The sequence below is a fragment of the Perissodus microlepis genome, chromosome 15, assembly GCF_051167445.1.
Source record: "Perissodus microlepis isolate ML-2025 ecotype Zambia chromosome 15, ASM5116744v1, whole genome shotgun sequence".
NCBI lineage: Eukaryota > Metazoa > Chordata > Actinopteri > Cichliformes > Cichlidae > Perissodus > Perissodus microlepis.
Window position 1 is genome coordinate 10,372,537 of NC_140475.1, and position 22,589 is coordinate 10,395,125.

General features: G+C 39.7%; 1 protein-coding gene across 2 annotated transcripts; it reads left to right on the forward strand.

Annotated features, from left to right (window-relative positions):
* The first annotated feature begins 8,008 nt into the window (after window positions 1-8,008).
* LOC146371738 (testis development-related protein) lies at window positions 8,009-22,549 on the forward strand. Of its 2 annotated transcripts, XM_084952854.1 has the most exons (5): window positions 8,009-8,464; window positions 11,566-11,647; window positions 14,742-14,798; window positions 19,286-19,401; window positions 20,666-22,549. In XM_084952854.1, exons 2-5 carry the CDS (start codon window positions 11,630-11,632, stop codon window positions 21,117-21,119), a joined length of 645 nt encoding a protein of 214 aa, XP_084808980.1. In that variant the 5' UTR covers window positions 8,009-8,464; window positions 11,566-11,629; the 3' UTR covers window positions 21,120-22,549. The 2 variants fall into 2 exon arrangements, with proteins under 2 accessions (XP_084808980.1, XP_084808979.1); XM_084952853.1 differs by lacking the exon at window positions 11,566-11,647 and having other exon boundaries at window positions 8,012-8,464.
* The last annotated feature ends 40 nt before the right edge of the window (window positions 22,550-22,589 follow it).

A 22,589-nucleotide genomic window follows, 5' to 3' on the forward strand; every position in this document is an offset into this window, starting at 1 on the left:
GCTCTTGTTACGTCCCTTAAAGCCAACAACAAAGAGCTGAATGTCTTTTCTACCAGAGCGATGGATGAGAGGGGATCAGGGGCATATCCACAAAACCTGATAAGCCTGATACCGTTGGTGAGACTGTATGTGTTTGTAGGTATTTTCAGAGTTATTTCTCCCTCATAATCACCTAATACAAGCACATGTTAATGAAAAGAGGGAAATTGTAACAAGATGGCCTGACTTAATAATGTGCATTGTACAGCGGCACCTCCAGTGGGCTTTGTAACAAGAAACAGTCTGTCAATGTAGACAACAAAAAATGAAAGAGCCTCTGACCAACAGCAGGCCACAAGAAAAGCAAGCATTCCTCTCATACTGTATGTCCCTTTCTTATAGCTTATATCCTCTTCTTGAATCAGTTCCACACATTATTAAAGAAAAAAAGGTGGTTTTGCAAATTTGTGGTGCCAAAACGAGACCCACTAATGTCAGCAGTTATGCAGGGGCTTTCACAAGACATAACCAAACACCAGCAACAGCAGCATCAGCAGGGAGAGACTCCTACGCTTTAACTGGTGCTACTCATAGATATCTAATCTGTCTTTCCCCCTCAAATACACCAAGATAACTAGAATCAAAAATGTAGCTTTTCAAAATATTTTTTATTACATACTTTCCTGTTTCTATTCTGACTTTAGAATGTCATTCAATTATGATTGGATTTTCATAGATGATTTATAGGCTGAAATGTAACTTTTCAGCAAATAGTTTCATACATCTGTGAAGAATAAAGAGGGAAATAAAGACATATTTCTCACAGATTCCCATGTACACACAGAAGCATAAACAGATTGATGTGAGAAAGCACTTTTCCTTTTTTAACCCTATGAATTTGTATGTTGTACTCACACGTTCTTTCTTCTTTTAAATACCTCATTAACAACAAAAGAGCTTTATTTTTTTAAGTTATATTTTTGGCATTTAAAATAAAAAAAAGAACAAAATAAAATGCTTTCAGAGTTTTTTCATTCATTCATTTCATTTGTTTGTTTAAACAGTAAATGAATGGAACTATTAAAAGGAATAAATTGCTAGAAAAATACTAAAAGGAACATTTGCACATTTACTAAGTAAAAGAATAAATAGAACAATAAAATATGAACCTTATTAAAATGCAGCAGCTCATTATCTTTTCCACTGCACACCTATGCAAATACAGTCACGTGTTCCCAGATTCATTAGTCAAAAGAGAAAGAAATTCAATCAATGATCTTTAATTCTGTAGAAAAGTATTTTTTTTGTCATGTTTTGTCCTTCCTGGGCTTATTTATAGACTTAAAGAGGAAACAGCAGCTTTGTGGGTGCGTGATTGTTCCCAAACACTAAGGGCAAGCTGTATATGCAAAGACACATCTAACCGGTGTTAGGCCTACACTTCAAAATTAACGAGGTGTGATCACGTAAATGTCTCCTCTCTTTGTGCTGAAGCAGCGAGTTACAAGTGTTTGATTTTCTGTAGAAAATCCTCTGGCATATATAACAGTACAGCTGAGCTACATCGCTACTGCCAAGTCATCTATCTTAGGGGAAATGCCCTCAGACATACAGCGCAATTTGTGCAATTGCCTCTGAGACCAGTGGAAACATGATTTATATTTACGTTTAAAATCCCAAATGCAGGATTGAAAAAGCATGCATTTTCCAAGCTCTGGCCCTGATGGTGTCCAAAACCCCAAAAACCTGCTAAACAGCTTTAAATCATGCTGTTTCACTGACTTACCCTCACGGTTTTGGTTTATGACCTTTCCTTTTGTTTTCTGTCTTCACCTTTCAGTGTTTTACGTGCTCTTCATTGACAGTCCTTGAACACACAGGCAGGGTTTTTGTAAGGAAAGGGAGGAGGAAAACTATAATGACTTTAATGTTTATTGGAATATACAGAAGGAATGGCTGCATTTGAGTGAGAATGGTCTAGGTTTGAATTCTGAAACTTTACTTGATGCGCGAATGTCCAACCTCATTTGGTATTTTGATGACGGTGATGGAGAGGGCTGCTGGGCTGAGATCTGATGATTGTTAAGGCCATGGCTTAAATTCATGTAATATTCATCTTCATGAGATCATTCAGTGCCCCATAAATACAGGCAGCAACACACCCATCAGGGTTTCCTTTAATTTCTCGCCCATTGATACTTTTAGGCACATATTGCCTGATTTTTATGAGTGTTTGGTGGTTTTACTCTTACCTAATGTTTAAATCAAACATATATATAATGTCCTGCAGTGTTCAGAGAGCAAACATTTGAGTTTAAGTCACTGTTTATGTGACAAAAGCACAGCTCAGCTCAGCAGATATTCTCTTAGGAACATCTTGGTGAGTTGGCCTGTGGACATACAGTAATTAAAGCTTTAATCTCTGTTCTTGGCTAACATGTTCTGCTGCAATGACCTGTGGATCTCATCAGATAGTTGCTGAGTCACAGTTAATCTCAGCCCGTCTCCTTCTGTTTGCTGAGCAACCACAGTGAGCATAAATACAGTGTAATGTGGTTACAAAGATTTGTAATGTACACACAGCAAAATAAACAAAATAAGTAAACCAAGATAAAGAGTGAAAAGTAAAAAGATTCCCAAATATCAACCACAAAGCTAAGGTAACTTAAAACTTTAGGATAAGCAGCAGTCTGTAAGTGAATGGAGCAGCAAATGTGAAATTCAGTATGTGTTGTAGACACAAATAGTGCTTCCATAGTGTAGTGGGTTACACACCTTACAAGCAAAAGACCTATGGTTTGATCTCAGGAGCAGATGCAACTTTGCAAACATGTTGTGGTGTCTCTCTGTTTAAGGGAGTATCTGAAAGTAGCTTTACGGATATTGACAGAGGGAATAACTCTAAGACCCAAACTATTTTGTTGACGTATGTAGGACATTAAGGAAGATTGGAGCAGTAAAATTGCTTTGTGGAAATGAATATACAGGTGACTGTGTCACGGCGGGGATCGCCGGTGTGTTTATGGTGTAGACCCAAAAGCAGACAAGGGAGAGGCAGAATTGAATCCTTAATAAAAAAGCAAGCCGTTTATTTCAGGTTGATGTTAAAAAACAGAAAACAAGACAAGGTGTACTGGGACAAATCAAAACTAGAAACTAAGCTGGGAGCAGCTAAGCTAACTATGAAAACTAAGACGTGAGACAGGAACATGGAACTGAACAGGAACATGCAAAACATGAACGTGAAGAATCAAAAACATGAGCATGAACCTGAGCAGTAGTAAGAAAAAAAACAGCCAAAAAACTCAGACCAGACATGACTCGCCGCGAAGACAACAGACAACCCGACAAAGAACAGAGGAAGACAGAAGACCTAAATGCACAGAAGGATACTGAGGGAAGTGGAAACCCCTGTGGGACACAGCTGACACAAATGATCATGATGTCACAGGGAAAAGTAAAACTAAACTCACTGAACATGGAAACACCAGAACTTTCAAAATAAAACAGAAAAAAATGGAGCGAAATGAACTGGGACACGCAAGCTTGATACAAGAGGGAGCGAGAGAGGGAGAGGGACACAGAGGAGAGAGACACAATGGGAACCTACATAGAAGAGGAGACAACACATGACAAACAGAAAAAGACTCAGAAAAAAGGAGACATAGGTGAAACATAAACTAGACTAAAACTCAGCTAAATCCAAGCTGGTAATAACCACACAAGAACTTAACATATTTCCAATATAAGAATGTAAAATGTAAGATAAACTCAAAACGCTGGGTTGCAGACCCAGCCCTTGATAGACTGAGTCCAAAAGAAGGACTAGCATAACTCAAGCGTAAAATAGGCAGTAACCGTTAAATGCTTTAAGATTTGTGATGAATCTCAGTGCTCAGTAGATAGCGTAGCAGCATAACCCTGCACTAATTCAAAAGTGGTAGCAAAAAATCTCCTACCTGCCTCAAATTAAAGGAAGTATTTGATTTAATTACAAAGTTTTAAAACAGAAAACCCAGACTCCAACTTTACTTTTTTTTTAAACCAGTTGCTGTCTGTGAGTCATAAAATTGACACTTACCAATTATAACTCCACACTATTTGTTGTGGGAAACTAACTCAGTCTTGGAGCCTGGTGCACAGTGATACATAAAAAAAAGAAACATTGCATTCTTGACATTCCAGTAGGAGAGGTCCAAGGACTGATCCCTGTGGCACACCCCTATCAAATAATTTTCAAACTATCACACATTTCTTCTCTGATATGTTGTGGGTTTTTTTCCCCTTTAACACTGCATAATCCACAGCCTTGTTTTGCTTTTTAATATTTTTCTCCTTCTTTCAGCTGCTCCCTTTTAGGGTTTTGCAGCAATGGATCATCCATTGCACCCTATCCCTTGTGTCCTCTTCTGTCCCATCAACCCTCTGTATGTCCTCCTTCACCACATCCATCTGCGGTCATCCTCCCCTCCTCCTGGCTGATCCATCGTGAAAATCTCTCAATGAGTATGAATGACTACAGTAACAGTTTTGGTTTGTTACTTAAATACTATTAAAAATCAAGAAACTTCAGATTATCAGTATTTTCCTTTTCTTTGTTTAAAGTAAACCCAGAATGTTGAATTTTGACCACATGATGGTAGCAGAAATAAGTTGCAAAGATGACACTGGCATATTTATTTAAGTCAACTAAATTTAAGTGTTGCTTATTTAATGATTAAGCATTATGAGGCAACATTGTTGTTCATTTCATGTTTCTATTCTCTGCCAGTTCCTGAGAGAAAAGTTCAGCTCTTTAACTGCAAAATTCTGCATTACACTCACTTAATAGTTGCTGACTTTGTCTATGTGTCATCCTCTGCTGGAAAGAGAGCATGTAATTCACTTTTAAAGCTTTTCCTCTTTGTTGAAGCCAAAATGATGGAGTGAAGGTGGTCAAAGGTAACAAAACCAAAGCTTTCACCTGAATGACACCAAAATGCTCTGCTACAAGACTTCCATTCTCTCAGTAGTACAGAGAGGTTATTAAAACAGCCTTAAAATGACAAGAAGCTGCAACGTCACCACTGCATCACTTTTTAAACCACATGTAATTGTCTTAGTGTATTAGTGAAGAACAGGTACACAATTAACAGGTTAAGCATGCTTAACAAGCACTACAATGGCCCAAATCTCCTGTTTAAGCTCTACTGTACGTGTGTGTCCATGTCAGATGTTAAAAGCAGGCCGGATAATCCCCGTTGTGTCCCGCCACGACTGATCATACCTGACCCACTATCTCGTGGGTCAGGTATGACCATACGTGACTATGTACAGCAGCAGTTAGTCCACTAATGGGTATTGTTACTACAACATGAGTAATTAGTTTCTAGTAACTATGATACTTGACCTTCAAGCACTTCTCAAAGAATGAATTGTAAATATGTCAGTTAAACAGTATTATTGCTGTCATGTTTCCTGTCAGTGACCACAGTGAATAACATTCACTGATATTTTTGCTGAAACATTAAAAGTCTATTAGATATTAGACACTCAATATTAGTAAACACTGTAGGTGCTTTCTAAAGCCTTGGGGAAATTCATTAAATACAGGATTGTAATTCAGTAAGGATGCATTATGTTTCCCATTAGTTTGTACTCCAGCCTTGACATCTTAAAAACAAGAACTTCACTGTCTGAATTAAAATTATGTCATAAATGTCTAAATGAGAAAACACCACTGAGAATAAAAAGAACTCTTTCGAATGGGTTTCAATTTAAAAATGCTTTTTTTTTTAAATGGTAAAACATAATTTTTTTCCATAAATAAAGGGAACACAAAATTGTACAGACGTCAATCAGGAGGTCCCAGTAAAGTATAAAAGAACACACGTCACTCCATCCTTTGAATTTCTAATTTGGGGGGCTGGTAATTGTGTGTGGGTAAAGACAATTAAGGGATGTGCCTGTTTGCATCAGAGCCACCTCGCCCGTAAATAACCTCTGTGTTGATACAGTAAGAATGTGTTGATGCATTTCCAAGAAACGGTCTCAGGTGAACAGTTGACCCTGTGATTATCTTTATTATCAAAGGTCACTGACCTGACTGAAGATGGATCCTGACGGCCAGTCGTGGCTTACGTCAGCTGACACTAAACTTTATATACGAGCAATAGAATAAACTGAAACAGGTTATTGGGGACATTTGTCTGTGATGTAACCCTGTTTTCGGTGTCGGTCGTGTAATGATTCTGTTTTGCACCTTATTGTGGCGTAAGTAGTAAAATTACCCCACTAATGAATTCAGAACACAACCTTAGTGAAGTGTTGCACAACAACTTGTTTGGGTTAAAACACCTGTGACCAAAAACATACACTATTCCAGGCGTTAGAAACACCCATAAAACCCACAAAAACACTCACTCTATGTGTGTGTGTGCTTTTCTAAAAAAAATAAATAAATCTGATAACATTTGTTTTTTCTCTCTTACATGTCTTACAACCTGGCTTGCACTTCCAGCTGGCTTACTGTATAATGAGGCATTGAGACAGGAATTTAAGGATCTTTGAATCAGGTGAATGGTCTTAAGCTACAGCTAAGCTAAACTGCAGCTATTTTAAGAGGCCAGCCCACCAGCATAATGTGTCATTTGTTTCCCCGGGCACCAGAGGTCTTTGAAAAAGAGATTTTTAAAAGAATACACAGTGGCTCATGCTTAACCCAGCAGTCGCTGTCTATAGTAAACATGAGATCAGACTGTTAAAGATTTTGTGCATGTTTTTTTCTTGTTAATGAATGACTCAGCAGCTTTTTATTGAAGTTTAACTGCTAATAGTCAAGAGGAAAAAAACCCTTTGAACAGTTCAACACATCTTAACACGAGAGACACTCTGATCTGAAACTGAGTAGCTAAAAATATTTAAACAATGGCTGTGAGAAAAAACAAAAATCAAACAGGGTCTGGATCACAGCTATGCCCCCAGAAGTACATTGTTGTTGTTATTTTATTTTTCTTTCTTCTGTGTGGTCATCAGAATTAGAATACTTTATGGATCCCAGGGGGGAAATTGCTTTGTTACAGAAGCTCAGTTAAAATATAAAAACAAAAGTTCGGGACAGCGCAGTAGTCTGGTGGTTATCGGTGTTGCCGCTTAGCAAGAAGAACTTTTTGGGTTCAAATGCAGGCTGGGGTCTCTCTGTGAGGAGTTTGCATGTCTGCGTGTGTTCCTTCCTGGTAATATGGATTTCCTCTACAGTCCAAAGACATGTGTGAGATTAGGTCAATTGGTGATTCTCCAAACTTTCTTTAAAAAGATAAGTAAAGTGCAATGTTAAACTAAATATTTAAAAATTAAAGAATACTGTGTGCTCTTAAGGGTGAAAATAGCGCAGGTGTCACAAGTTGTTTGGTACTTGATTGAAACACAGACCAAAATAATATTTTCCCCAATCTTCCAGTGAGTCTTGCTGCAAATGGGAAACAGATTATGGAAATACAATGCCACAATGATAAGACAGCAAATGTGACACAACAGGCATGTCCAGCCTTTCCCGAGTAATTACAGTTTCCATGCACCTTAAGGTATCTCGATTTTCTGTCAATTTACTCTAGACTGTATTACATGTTGGTGCGTCTTTATACGAAACACATACACATAGAAATGTTAGTCTTGGTTATTTTCGTCAGCTTACAATTTTACATATGCGACGTTTAAAACACATTTTTAGAAAGACCAATAACATGTTATAAATTAATGTCCCCAATGACAAATAAATTATGACTGGTGCCACAAAAAACAACGCAGCAACATACTAATACGAGCATGTTGAAGCTAATAGTTTTGACACTGTATTTTTTCTTCTGCGCCTTTAATTCAAATACAAAACAGACTGATGTCGCTATTTATACATTTTGACTCCCTGGTAAGAGATAAAAAAGAGGGGGAGAGAGTGACAACAGCTATTCTTGGCGTATACTTGTATACTTCCTCTTCATTTATAGGTGAGTTGCGTTGTTATTGGCTGGAGATGAAACGTGTGACCTCTTCCTCTGTCTTCCACGGCAACTTCAAGCAGTCGGAGGAGCAGGGGGATATGGGAGGAGCGAGCGCTTGAGCTCCAGGTGGTCGCGCAGACTGCGTAAAAACGCACGACAAACTATTACGAAACGAATCGCGATCGTCACCCAGCTCCTGGCACGTCTATGAATGAGCCGCTAGCGGAGAAAGCGGTCTCGATTCTCGGCTGGAGAAACCACCGAAAGAGTTCAAAGGCTAGGGTGATGCGTCGCTGAAAGAGTTATCAAGAAAAGACGGACAAAGCGACGCAGGACAGTGCGGGGTCGACTTCAGAGTTTCTCATACAACTTTTTTTTCTCTCTATAGGACCGACAGGTCCATTTCAGCGACAAGTGGAGATATGTTTAAGAAAACCAAGAGTAAAGTGCTGGTGGATTACGCGTCAGAGGAGGACGACATGTCCTGGCACTATCATCACTCCTACAAGGTAATGACACGGATAAAAAGCAAACAGAAGCATTCACTGCTAATAATGGTACGCTTATACTCTGATGAACTCGGGAAGCTGTAAAATTGTAGCAATACAAACATCGAAAACTGTATCAAAATGATTGATTTCACCTGTTCAGGCTTTTTAAAAATTACTTTAATAAACACAAATAAGAATATAAAGTAGCCTGAATAATTATACATCTGTTTAAATAATGACAAATCATAATTCTTCTATTTCTTATGTTTTCTTCTTATAAAAGTTGCCAAATAGACTTCAAACAAAGAAATGGAGGAGGTGCACAAGTGCTGAAACTCAAGTTAGAAAATGCAGCTTGGAGGTCAAAGAAGGGAGCCTGAATCTAAGAGCTAGTGTGTGGACTAATTTTGGCACAATACTGCTCAAGTATAAGAAATATAATTTAAATTAAAACGTGATAAAATAAAATAAAACACAGGAGGGTAAATTCAGCATGTTATTATAGAGATGGATATGATTTAATGTACAGTAGGTTAGCTTTTACACGCAGTTTTCGTAAAGGTCAGAGGTGTGATTGGTACTTAAGAAGGCATGGTTCACAAATGCCTGTTTGTTGTGGGTTGTGTTTTTTTTTTTTCTTCTTTTTTTGTTACCCATATTTTCCAGGTAAACAATAAGAGTGTGAGAGGTCTAAAGAACCTCTGTATCAGCACTTGTAAGCAGCTGGGCTCTGTCATGCTGATGGGAGCATGGGGGAGGATGCACACGCACCCACAGACACACAAAGATAGCCAGCCACGACTCATTGCTCATAAGAAATAGCAAGGTGACATGTTTATCAGTTGAGATTCTTGTGGTGGTGTTTTTAACCACTTGGATCAGGTTTTGAGTAAAAGCCTACGTTGAGTGAGCATAAGGTGCTCACATCTAGTTGAATAGTGAAGCTGCAGTGAAAGAGGAGGATGGGCGGCTTCCAAATCTCTGGATACATAGATAAATCTGTTAAAACTCATGGGATATTTTATTCCTCATAAAGGTTGGAGTCACAAAATAATGTGCTTTTGTCATGCTTGCGGTATGTAATCAGCTTACTGTATGCATGATCAAAGCTTCTTTAAAAGGCCAGCCATGATTTTAGGTTTCTTTTTGGTAGAGCGAGTAGTGAATCACATGTTTAAGGACATTTGCAACACCAATTACATAAAAATGCTCTCCTTAATCATATCAGTGTCATATTTTACTCACTGCCTGCACCTCCATCCCTGTATACACCTCAGACTACATGTATACATTTGTCATGCAGTACACAATTGGGAAAATCCACCAACACCATTTCCCAACATTTTTCATCTGCTGTTGTGACAGTGCTGATATCTGTGACCCTTGGCTTAGTTTTATCAACCTCCAGTTGGGAAATAACGCATGTTTCCCTTACATGTGTAGGGGACAGAGCTGCTCTGAGTTCACTTTGTGTCTCTGTCGCCAGTGGTCACAAAAAAAACTATAAACTGACCTAGGATCAGAGCAGCAGCTGCTCTTTAGAGATCCTGGGAAAGCAATCAAGGAGGAGGTGGGTGGAGGGGGGGTCTTGTCCCATCTGCATGGCAGTAAAGTACATAAAAGGGTCAGGGGTCAGATCATAAAATGCTGTAAACACAGCAAAGACCCAACAGGATGAAGTCAGGATTAAAGTTATGATAACAAAGTCTGCAAAGGAAAGATTTTTTCCTTCCAGTTATTCAAACTGACGTAGCTGCACTGTCTGATTTACCACATGCAGAGCAACCGAAGAGGAGAGCGAAGCGAATCTGCAGCATTTTTGTATCACAATGAAATTGCAGGGATAGCCTTTTGAATTCTTCTGTACTTTTTAAACAAAAAACAAGAAAAACCACCCCAAAAAGGATTAATCCACTTTAAAGCTACAAAAGCTACAAAAAGTACCAAATCTACTAATTATCTTGACAAATCAAGGACAGAAAATAGACGAGATGACAGCCTGTAAGCACAACATGGGGAAAACACCTGACTATTTAAGTGATAATCATGAAGAAAACTAAAATAGTCTTGTTGAGGCTGTCGATTGAGCTCTGTCCTGAACTTTGTGCTGAGTCACCATTTTTCGGTATTAAGTGTAGCTTTCCTGAAAAAGAGAACATTGCTGGAAACTACTCAAAACAACAATAGTCTGATCTGTTGGCTACTGTGCGCCTACACTCAGGCCATCAGGAGTCAAGTTTCTGCTTAGGAGAATCTGAAATCCTGCTCTTTAGCTTTCTCCACCCACATATATCCAGGTGGCCCAGGAGTCAGCCAGCGACCTTCATTGTGTTATATCTCACACCTCTTCCTCTGTTATTTTGTCTGACAAATATACTTCCATGTATTTAAATCTCCTAATCAAAATCGTATTTTTGCTTATCGTCATCACAAGACGGCAGATCTCTTTGGGTGTAATAGTGGAGAGACCTGCAGTCGGACAGATACGGACAAGTAAAACACAGAGACTGGGAGGGAGAAAAGAGCAAGAGCAGAGAAATGCATAGCCTGAAGTCACTATCATTCCTTTTGTCTATGAACAGTGCACTGGGGTGACAGCAGGCCCTGTGCCTGCTTGCTTATGCCACTCACTTCTATTGAAGTTCAACAGGTTGCAAGCAGCTGTCAGCTTGCAGAAGGTGTGTTTGCCTGTTTGTCTGTGGCTTACTGCAGTAACACTCCTAAATGCTTATATAAAACCACCATGACTGTGAAGTGGGGTAATAAGAGTATACATCACGTCTAGCGAACCTTTGAAGGCCTCACTTCTAAATTATTGAGTCATAAAGAGGATAGTAAAGGTAAAGGAAATGTGATCCCCTGCTGAAGGGAAGAGAGTTGAGTTCCTGGACCTCAGACACTTGTTTTGTCTTACAAGTTTGCCTCAGTCCAACACTAAAAATGTCATAAATAGGATCTGTCTGAATGCTTTCTACATTTAGCTGTTCAATACAGGGACCAGGAGATGGCTTGTTTAACTTGGGATGAAGAATGGGAACACTGGGGGAGTCTATCTTATGAAGCCGTTTAGTATAAGGATATTAGTTGAATGGTTATTTCGTTTTTTTCGATGAATCTAGAAAGAAGGAGAGCCAGCAGAGAAAATATGGGGATTACAAAAACAACCTGATAAAGACTACACGGATGGATAACAAGGAACAGGTGAGTTTAATCCAACACTTGGGAGAGTGGGAAACGATCAAAGGAGGGAAGTAAAAGCCGCAAAAGGATCAAACCTTCAAAATAAAACAGGAAATAAACTGAAAGAGGTACATGTTAAGGAATCAACAGCACAAACAAAGAGAAAAGTAGGGGTAATGACAACTGGGATAAAATGCAGATGATGATAAGCCCAAAAAATGGAGGTATACATCAATTCAAATGATGTGGCTAGAGTGTTAATAGTGGTGCTCTGTTCATTCTGCTTCCATGAACAAGCATGTGGCCTTTCTCTCCATTTACAGGCTTTCTTTTAAGCCGAGCAAACTTGCTTGGTACTCAGTCAACAGGTGTGATACTGGCATGCATGCTCTCATTTAACCTTTGGCAAAAATGTAAATAAGCATATTTCCCAAGACATTGAACTGTTTCCTTAAATGCTTTCTGTGTCCCTGGGTTTGGAGAATGTGGAGTATAAATACTGCTTCTTTGGTATTGGAATTCAGAGTGGTTCTTTATCGCCTGGCAAGCTCGGTTGTGAAACACTGTGCTTAAATTTACACACTTGTGTGCAGACACAAAGAGGGAAAGTGAGAATGCAAAAAAGGCCGCCCTGGGGGTGCGAAATAAGAACTCCTGATCTCTGTTGTTAGGAGGATTTTTTTTCCAAAACACTACTCCCCCTTGCCCTGAATCTCCCCCCCCCCCTCACACTCTCTGTTCTGAAGTTGTTAATGCTTTTTACGCTCAAACAGTAGTCAGTGATTGTGTGAGACTGTATCTTTGGTCAGCTCAGGTGGCGGAGACCCAGCAGACTTTGCTCAGACATGTCCAACCACCATTTCTCCTCCTCTGTCCCATAGAGTTTGGAGATGTTAAAAGTTAATGCAGCTTTGATCATTTAGCAGGAATTCTGGCGCCACTCCTATAGAGGCTTGGCTGCACAATTAATGACTTCAATCAACCTACTTATTATGATTTAATGTCCTTAAGTCTTCTGGGGCAAGTTAAGTAATCAAACTGCAAGTTATGGATGATGGGATATGTCATTTAAAATTCTGAAGGAGTCTGAAGTTTATCAAACTGTATTTTCAAGTGCAAATATTGCTTTTGAAAAATGCTTTCGCTTATTTTCACATTTGGCATCTTGGTGTAGAAGTTGAGACAGTTAGAATCTAAGAAGAGATATTTATTTAAGAGATATTAACACATAATGGCAAAACAGGCTGGATCAAAAACAAGTTAGATGTAAATACAGCTGAAATAAAACGATGGCGTGAAATAACACTGACGATCTGTAAGCCGAAATAATGGCTGGTATAAATACTTATGCCATGATTTGGAAGAGATGACAGAGGTGTCAGGTGACTGAAACTGGTGGGCAGGTGGTAAAAGAAAAAGACCTGGAAATGTCCACAAGAATTCCAGGAAGAAGTGAGGTGGAAAAAGTGTCGTGAGGGAATGACTGAGGTAGTGACAAAGATAATGATCATCAATATATTTTGTAGTGGTTTGTATTTAGGTGTGATGTTTTACTAGGAGTGTACTTCCACAAAAAAACATAAGAAAGTGTATTTCAAATTTAATATGAAAAAAATGCAGATTTTATTTACCCACCTCTGTTTGAATACATTAAACTATACTTGTTCATTCAGTTATCGTGGTAATTTTATGACGCTAACAAATGAAAACACTCTTGTAGCATGTAACTAAATGATTACTGTTCTGATAAAAACTCCATTAGGTTTACAGTAAACTTTAGTACTTTTACTTTCAGAGCAAGTGCTTTCTTGCTGCAGGCCTAATTCATCCATTTCACACAAATGCCCTTTTCCCTATACCTAAGAACTTTTAAGCTAATGTTCATGCATCAGGGGCAACTCTGGGTTTGGGATGATTGCCAAGGATACTTCAAATTGTAGACTAGAGGAGCTTTGTGGAAGTGCAAATATAACGGTCTTGGAAAAAAAATTTAAATTTAGTGAACTGTTATTGTTTTCTTCTTTCTGTTTCTTGCATATTTCTTGTGGGTGTGCAACTATAGTTAAACCCTACAATAATAAAGTGAAAACAGAGAAAACCCGAACAATCAGATGAACCCCTATGAGCAAGCGATTTGGCAACAATGGAAAGGAAAAACTCCCTTTTAACAGGAAGAAACCTCCAGCAGAACCAGGCTCAGGGAGCCTTGGTCTGCATCCCAGTCTGCTTTTAAATACTCTAGAAGACATGTATGCTATGCCTTCTAAGGATGCTGCCTAAGGGAAGCATATGTAATGTAAACAGAATTGGTCCTAGGAAAGAACCCTGTGGAACTCCATAGTTAAAGTATTTGAAGAAGACTCCCCATTTACATGAAGAAATTGGAGTCTATTAGATATGAGTCAAACCACTGCAGCGCAGTGCTTTTATTACCTACAGCTTGCTCTAATCACTGTAATATCCCTGTAACAATATATATATAACCTACTACAGTCTTGAGGAGTCATTGTGGAATAAAAGTGGATAAACATGCAAGTATTAAAGCAGACCATAAAAATTGCTTATATAAATAATAAGAGGTAGAATATTGGTAAATGGAGTTATTTACATGGTTAAACAAAATGCACAAGCCCATTGGCAATTATATAAAAGCCAAAACAAAGGGTGTCACATAATAACACAAATAACACAAATATTATACAACGTCTATATTAAAAACAAAGTCTGCAGACTGAAACACAATGAGACCAAAATAGCTCTGTTCAGTCCACATATTGTTGAGGACCATTAAGGGAAGAGGTCATGGGTTTGTTTTCTCTCCCTTTTGTTTAAATCTGCCCTCAGAGCTTAGTGGTTCCCCCCCCCCCCCGTCTCTCCCAGCTCTCCATCCATCCATCCATTCTTCCCTCCATCCCTCTATCTCGCACTCCAAATACGGTGTGTTTGTGTTAGCACTTGAAAACGGTTGCCTCTTTTTTTTCTTTTTTTTTTACAGGAAGGCATGCGCACAGTCCGCAAACACACAATCCCTGCTTTAAAGTGTGAGAGTTTCTGTTTTGGGGCGGGGAAAGGTTGCTATTTGTCTTAACTCACTGCGGGTGTATGTGTGTCCTAGGACAAAGACATACAAGGAGAGGAAGAGGATGAGGAAGCCGTCACTGCAGTCTCCAAGGTAAACAGCACCTTCACAGCTAGACAGACAGAACACAGACGCAAACACACTATCTGCTTCCAAACATACATCAGCTTACACAGTTGACACGTGATGGTTGTCCGCTCAAAGATATGCACTCAGGCGACCCACGCTTATCTTTCTGTGCACACGCTCAGAACATCGCAGGAATCGACCCTGAAAGAGTCAATCTTATGTCGCCCAAAACATCCAGATGCTTTAAATGGCCAATGCTCTGTCAGTTCACATACGCACGCATGCACAAGCTCAGTGTCACTGCACTGTTTATCTGTAAACACACCAGCTGTCAGCCATCATCCCCTGTCTTATCCTTAACCTTATCGCTGGAAAACTGTCTGGGTTGTTTTGTCACTGTGTGCGTTTGTATTGTCAGCCTTATCCCAAGAAAGAAAAATGGGTCATTTTGATCTTTCAGTGGACTGTTTCCTTTATTTAAATCACTTCAGTTCAGTCATCTAAGGTATCGGTTTTTATTTTGTAGAAACCTCTGATGTCATATCACAACATGGTTTTGTAAATAGTTTGAGCAAAGCAAAATTACAAATTGGAATATTTTCCATTCAAAATCATGATGCAGGTGCATTTGTAGCTGAAGACAAGTACAAGGCCACTTTTCTGGGAATCCTCTTGTTTTTCAGCAGGTACTTGAGGGTCACCAGCATTTTGCCCCTTAACTTGTATGCCTTGCCTCAGTGGATCAGAGAAGATAAAGTTAGTCTTCACTTGCAGAAGGCTTCAACCTGCGAGTTTTCATCAACCATAACCATATTGGGCTTGCTAACTCTCTAGTGGCACTCTTTAATGCTTTACTTTCCTAGCTGATCTTCTGCAGGAAATCGTGCACTGTTCACAGCCAACTTTGACAGGAAATGACACTGCGTGCCATTCTTTGACAAAGGCCTCATCAGCCAGATTTTACTACGTGGCTTTCTTCAGATCATGAAAAATGGACAGCGTGTCCTCCTGGAGCACAACAAGTTTGACTAGCAAGATGGTTTTTGTGCACCTACATAGGAGAATCACATCTGGGTGGAGTGCGGGAAGACTTTCTGAGATCTGGTTGCATCTCCTAGTTAGAGGTGTGGTGCAAAATGTGGGGCAGGCAGTTGTTGTTGCCTTTGAAGCAACATCCCCTTCCCTTTGGAGGCTGATAGCCTCAAGTGGTGACGGCCTGGTGTTTATTAGCTTTGACCGTCCATTTGGTGATTTCTCTTACAGCTTTATTATGCCTCAACCTGTAGCAGACATCTCTCGGTGCTTTGGGACATCCAATTAAGATGTGTTTCAGGGTTCAACCAGGCCTGCTCCACACTGCATACAGGTTGTGTAATCATAGTGATGTTCATTAAGATCATACATTTAAAACCCCTAAAATTAACCAAACATGTTCATGAGAAAGAAACAATGATTGAAATGTATTACTGTGACTGTGTGTAAGCATCCATCACAGTTTGCACACAGCCTTCCTGGTTCATTTGAAACTTCTAGTGCGTGTGTACATTTTTTCTGTTTAATAAGCAAGCATCTTAAAACCTGTCTGACTGCTTATATTTGACTTTGTCCAGGCACTGATACATGTAGCACTAATTATGTCAGTCAGTACTGCATCCTCACAGCTCTTAGAAACAATGACCAAAATATTTAATATAAGATTTAAGGAGTCACAAATTAGCTGAACTGAAAGTGAGTCTGCTGAAGGGAAGCTCATACCTGATCAGCTAAATCAGCTTGGTCATCACTGCTGTAAATATAATAAACAATGGTTTTATTATGAGGGTTTGAGGACATGTGTCCTTTGTCTGTGGAGGTGAGTTTTATCTCAGCGCTCTGTTCATCTTATAATCTGTGCTGACGGCGGGCCTTTACTCAAAGGCGTGCTGTGTGTGAACTTGTTAAGTCTGATTTGAAACTGCGCACAGGTGATTCATCGTCTTTCAACCCCGGCTGGTCGCTCGCTTTATTGTATAGCCACTGTATTCGACTCAGTTCACAGGACATATTTCATACACCGTCCTGTTTGTGAGGACGGGGTGGCCGAGCTGGAGAAGGGAAGGAAACTGAGCATTCTTTCGAGGAGCTGGGCTTTTTGGAGTGGAACAATCAGTGTGGAAGAAAAACAAGGCTGAAAATAGCCACAGACACTGTGGAAGGCTGCAATTCTTTCACCCTCTGTTGTTCCATGCTCATATTAGGACTCACTAAGTGCACAGGGAGCCCTGAAAGTGGAGGTTACCTGTTGCTGTTTCACTCTATGATGCTTCAACAATGTTCATTAAGCTTAATGAACATGCTTTTGTACTTAAAAATAGGCTTTCATGGGCAGATGCTTCTTTACTTTCAGAACTACCACTTTGTTCTATACATTTTATCTAATACTAAAAATAATGAATTGAATAATTAATTGGTTAACGAGTCAAACTGCAAATTAATGGACAATAAATATACCCCATTGACTACCACATGAGGCCCCTAAAACCACTTGTGTGCTTTCAGTCCAAAGCTAAGCTAAAACAACCAGCTGCTGGCTTCAATTTCATGTTATTATTCACTTTAACAAATTCAAACAAACATATATCATAAATATTGTTGTTGTTGTTTTTTTAAATTATTATTTAAAGCTGTTTTTGGTGTCATTAGAAAAAGCAAATCCACTAGAACTTTTCAAGGTATTGCAATTGACCCATAGTCCTGTGTTTTCTCTGGGCTCTGTTTACAGAATATAAAGATTGTAAATTATGCATAAAAACAAGATTGGGTTAAGATATGGGCTAAGAAGACAACTCTCACCTTGCAGAGGAGAGGTAGCACAGGGCGTAGAGTGGGTTGTTTATTAATTGGAGGGTCAGTGGTTTGATTCCTGCATATGAAAGTTCAGTATCTTGGTTTGTTTGTGGTTCTACCCCTTTAAACTGTTGCTTTTGGTGCACTGGAGAGTTTTTAGATCAATTATGAAATTAACTGGTGATATAAATAATGTTCATAATAACCAAGGCCTGATTGTGAGCTTAAAACCCCCCCTGAATTTATCCCCAATGTGTGCAATTCATGCAGCAATCCCTCGGCTTCAATGTCAGAGGTATGGAAAGAAGAATTTGGTCCATAACACCTCCATTGTTCTGCCAAGCGTGAATAACACAGAGAGCCAGCGAGCCATTTGCTTTACCTTCTTGGCCAGTCACTGAGCTGCTTTGGATCTAGAGGCCCAGAGGTTAGAGCACAGTGGCAGAATAGGCAGGCCTCTATTTGTGCAGGCATGCATGCAAGCACATACACTCATATACGTCCATTCAGAAAGGCTCCAACTCTTTCGGGATCTCCGGTTTCTTTGCTGGACAGCTCGAACTGCTTCTGCAAACCTTATGCAGTTTACACTCGATGGCACTCGGAGAACAAGAGCTGGGCAGTCAAGAGTTGAGACAGGGTGCTGAAACAGCTGAGATTAGGTTTTGTAAATGTTTTTTGATGATAATAAACAACAGGAAACTGGTAGGGGGGCAGTTTGCCTGCAGGCATGTTCAGGATGAGAAGTGAGTGGAGGATATTTGGGATTTTTGTTCTACTTATAATCAAAGAGACTTCCTCTGAGTGAGATGCACAGGGAGATATGATGCATTTTCACTGAGTAAAGTGTTTAAAGACCCATCACAGATATGAGCTGTATCTTAAGTATTTGCATGTGTCTGGCTTTAGCTGGTGGAGCCTATGTAGTGGTAGTTTTGTAAAGTTTGTTTTATCTGTTGGTGACAGATCTTATCATACGTGTTCCTGTTTGGCTTTGGGAGACAGCTGATTTCATATCCAGCTCATTGTTTGTTTGTTGTAGCTGCTGGTGGCATCCTCTGGTCAGAGATCTGTGCAGGTACTGCACACAGAGCCCTGAACTAAAGTCCTTCATAGGTATGAGAACAATAAAAGCAGTTGAAAGGTCGTGTCAGGGTTAAGCTCATTAATCATGTAATATTGTGTATACTGAGAATGCACACTCAAGCAAAGGCGAGCACGGATGTGAGTAGGAGTCAAGACCTTGATAGCTGACCTTGGGAATTCTTCCCAGGCGAGAAACAAAGCCAAAACTTTGTTCCGCGGTCGCTAAGGACGGCTGCGTCAGTGCTCGGCGGAAATCTGCGAGGGCATGGCAGGGAGGAATTCTGATGTGACGGGGAGGCTGGGATTTTCAGAGGGAGTGGAGGATCTCTCGGTGGAATGTGCTCTATGCCAGTGAGGCCCATAACAGAAATTCCCCCCTCCCCAATCCAAAAAAATAAATAAAGATTGCACGTTCATCAGTGTGAACATGCTGCTCCTCTCAATTCCTGCAAAGCCAACTTTGTGAAATCCTCGTCTTCAGGGTGTATCAATCACTCACAAACAGGCATACAGAGATATCAAGCTAACATGCAACAGATGAGTGAAATCGAGTCAGATCGGCATTTCAAAAACACTCTTGTCTTGCTGGTGTCTCTCAGGAGGCCAAAGTGAAGAAGATCATGTCCAAGAAAGACAGGAGGGAGAAGAAGATGTTCTCATCTAAAGATGACGAGCGTTTCTTGCTGACTGGAGAGAAGCTGGCTGACCGCAAAGGGTGAGGTTATGCGCTTATTACCTTTATCATATTCCAAATATTTCTCTTACTAGGGGGAAAAACGGAGGTAACACAAAGTAGAATATCTGACAGAAAATAACTCCAAATGAATAATAAGAATAAGAAGCCGCTCCACTGTTTTCGCTTCTATCATGGTGTAGATGGCAATGTTGTAAGAAATGGTCTTTCTGAAATTATTGATTACCGATCAGCAGTTCTATATAGACATATTGGTTAATAGCATGCAGTAAATGCACAGTCATGTCACAGCTACCCACAACATTTCTGGTTTCCATCATGTTTATACAGAGGCACTCAGTAGCCATTACTGGTCAAGTGTGTGAAGTACAAACATTTACACTCCTCACTAAATATAATGGATCCATGTCAAAACCACTTGTATTTGTGTGTGTGTGTGTGTATTTAGTCATGTCACAGCTACCCACAATAAATATATATATATGCATGCATGCATGCCAAAGCTTTATTGTCCAGCTGTTGCTAACTTTCAGACCCCTTGAGGAAGTGGAACATGTATGAAGGTGGAAATCTTAATCAGTTCACTTGCTTTGATAAACAACAGGAATTCCTATATAATAGCTCACTGTAAGTGTTTCCCACCCAGACACTCCTGTTTATGTAGGGCAGGGGGGAGGAGGGGGAGGATGGAGGGGTGGTTCTTAGTAAGTGGCTGTTGTATATCAACATGTTTAAGACTACAGTTATGGTTATAAGTTTACAGGCACTCATCGTTGGAATGTATGTCATGGTGATTTTGGACTTTGAATGATTTCTTTTAACTTTTCTTCTACCAGGAATGATTGTACAGCAAACATCTGCAATGACTTTAAAAATCAAGAATTGGGTGAATGTATTTTTTTTTCTAATCCACATAGGCTCACATATCTGCATACACTCATTTAAATCTCTCCAGTTGTTTGAAATCATCAGTTCAAACAACTGCACGTAATCAGATGTTTTTCAGATGTGGCACAACTTTTCCAAGGTTTGGAAGAAACCCCAAACTGTCATGCTCATATGAAAGAAAATTGCTTAAATGTTCAGCATTCAAAAAGTTCAAATCTGCTATAAACTGGAATGTGCTTTTTTTTTAAAAAAGTAATCAAAGATGTATGCTGTACAATCATTCCACCCAGAAAAAAAAATCAAAGAAATGATAAAAAAATCCAAAATTGTCTTGATATTAAAATGTCAGTGAATGCAAATTTCTGACCACAACTGTATATTTATTTCCTGCTCAAAGGTCTCACAAGAAAATCAAGGATGAGGAGAAGGAGAAAGAGAAGAAGGACAAGCCAGAGAAGGCCAACTGCTTCTGGGAGAGTGTTACGATGACGATGAGGCAAATCTCCCCTGCCAAAAAACTGGAGAAGATAGAAGGTTGGGAACCACCACACTTGGAGAACTTCGCTGAGACTGCTCCTGATGAAGCGCCGGTAGGCAAGAGCCAAAATGGGGACGTGGCAGAGTCATCCCCCAGCTCCCTGAGCATCCCGGCGACGGCGTTAGAGCTCCCCTCCTGGTGTGGACGGGGTCAAGAGGAGGACTCCTCCCGCTACGCTAACCTGTTGGACTCCAATGATTCAACAGCTGCCGTCACGTGGACGGCCCGTGCTAAAGTCAAGCTGGCCGGCATCAGCAGGATGAGCAGAGGGATTGTATCAGAGAGTGCAAGTGTATGGGAGGGGTTTAAATAGCAGCACTTTATACCTCTGTACTATCAATAAATCTGACAATCTGAACCAAATATTTCTTTCTATCTAGCTCTGGACACAACCAATGTTAATGTCAACATCATGCTGACATGTTGTAGTGAATCAGAATGTAAGACAAAGTATTCTGACTGAATTTGTGACTTTTAAATCACAAAAACTACAACTGAACAAAGGAAAACCTTCAACTGCTGTACATTTTTATCTGCAATACTCACTGGCATGGCAATTACATAAATAATGTTGCCAAGAAATAAGAAGAGTGATTTTTATTTAATCTTTGGGGCGTCACTGGTAGAGACTCAATGAAGAATATCCTGCTGAAGACGTTTTTGTTGGCTCTCACTTCCTTCCTGTCTATGCAGTCGCAGTATGTGAGCGATGAATGTCTTAAGCCTTAACTTGTATATTAATTATGGGCTGTGCAATCACGAAACAGCTTATGACATAGCATTTACGTGTGAAATACCCATGTGTGTTTGAGAGTGACAGAAGATGACTTTGTGGGAAGACAGCTCGCATCACGGCTCTGAGATCTGAATCTCTGCTGTTGTATTGGGGCTGATGCTGCACTTGTGCCATATCAGACTTATAATAAGGATTTCTGATCAACATTCATGTCAAAATCTACATTAAAACGGAGAAAACTACATTTCCGGCATGTAATAATTGAAAAGTGATTAAAAACTCAATGGATTTTGTAATATGTTGACAATACACTGCATTTTAATCCCCAAATGACCAACTTTGTGATCAACTCACCATCTTTATGACATGAACATTTGTAAGATCTCATCTGTAGCATCTATCCCATATGATAGCAAAGCAGCTCTGCTGGTGGTTTCATGGACGGATGTTTTTAAATCTGATGCTGGATATTTGTAATTTTGCTAATGATGGAAAAAGTAAACGCCAAACTAATACTAGGACCATTTCTCATGAGAAGCAGTAGCTCTGTGCACTTGTGCCTTGTCATTAAAATGACATCATGTGTTTGCTGTAAACGACCAATCCGCTGAGCTCATTGATGCACCTGTATGTGCTCGACCACACTTCCTGTCTCCAGTTACAAACCAGTGTCTCGGGATGCTGTAAGCTTCACCAGCAGGAGCAGCAGAAGTGTTTTTGTTTTTGTTAAGTCTTAAATGCTGTGTGATATATTATGTATATTGGCTATAACACATACAATGAAGATTCTTGTTTTCCTACGATGATTTTTGTTTTCGTGCTTTCCATTGATATGTACTCATCTTTTCTTCTTTTTAAATGGGTTATTTGTTTGATACTGAAATCTGCTTCATCACAACCAGAGATCTACACATATGCAGCTCCACTGGCTGGGATGCCTGTGACTTGTATTTATTCACTAAAAGGCTGGGACTCATTTTTCTCCAGAATAAAGATCTAGACTGACACGCTGCCTCTGCTTCTTTCAACACTTTGCGAGTGAAGTAA

Excerpts from the sequence above, each read along its gene's own strand:
- LOC146371738 (XM_084952853.1), top strand. The coding sequence starts at position 8,378 with ATGTTTAAGAAAACCAAGAGTAAAGTGCTGGTGGATTACGCGTCAGAG. Across the intron at positions 14,799-19,285 it reads CCGTCACTGCAGTCTCCAAG|GAGGCCAAAGTGAAGAAGAT; the intron begins GTAAACAGCACC and ends GGTGTCTCTCAG. Across the intron at positions 19,402-20,665 it reads AAGCTGGCTGACCGCAAAGG|GTCTCACAAGAAAATCAAGG; the intron begins GTGAGGTTATGC and ends TCCTGCTCAAAG.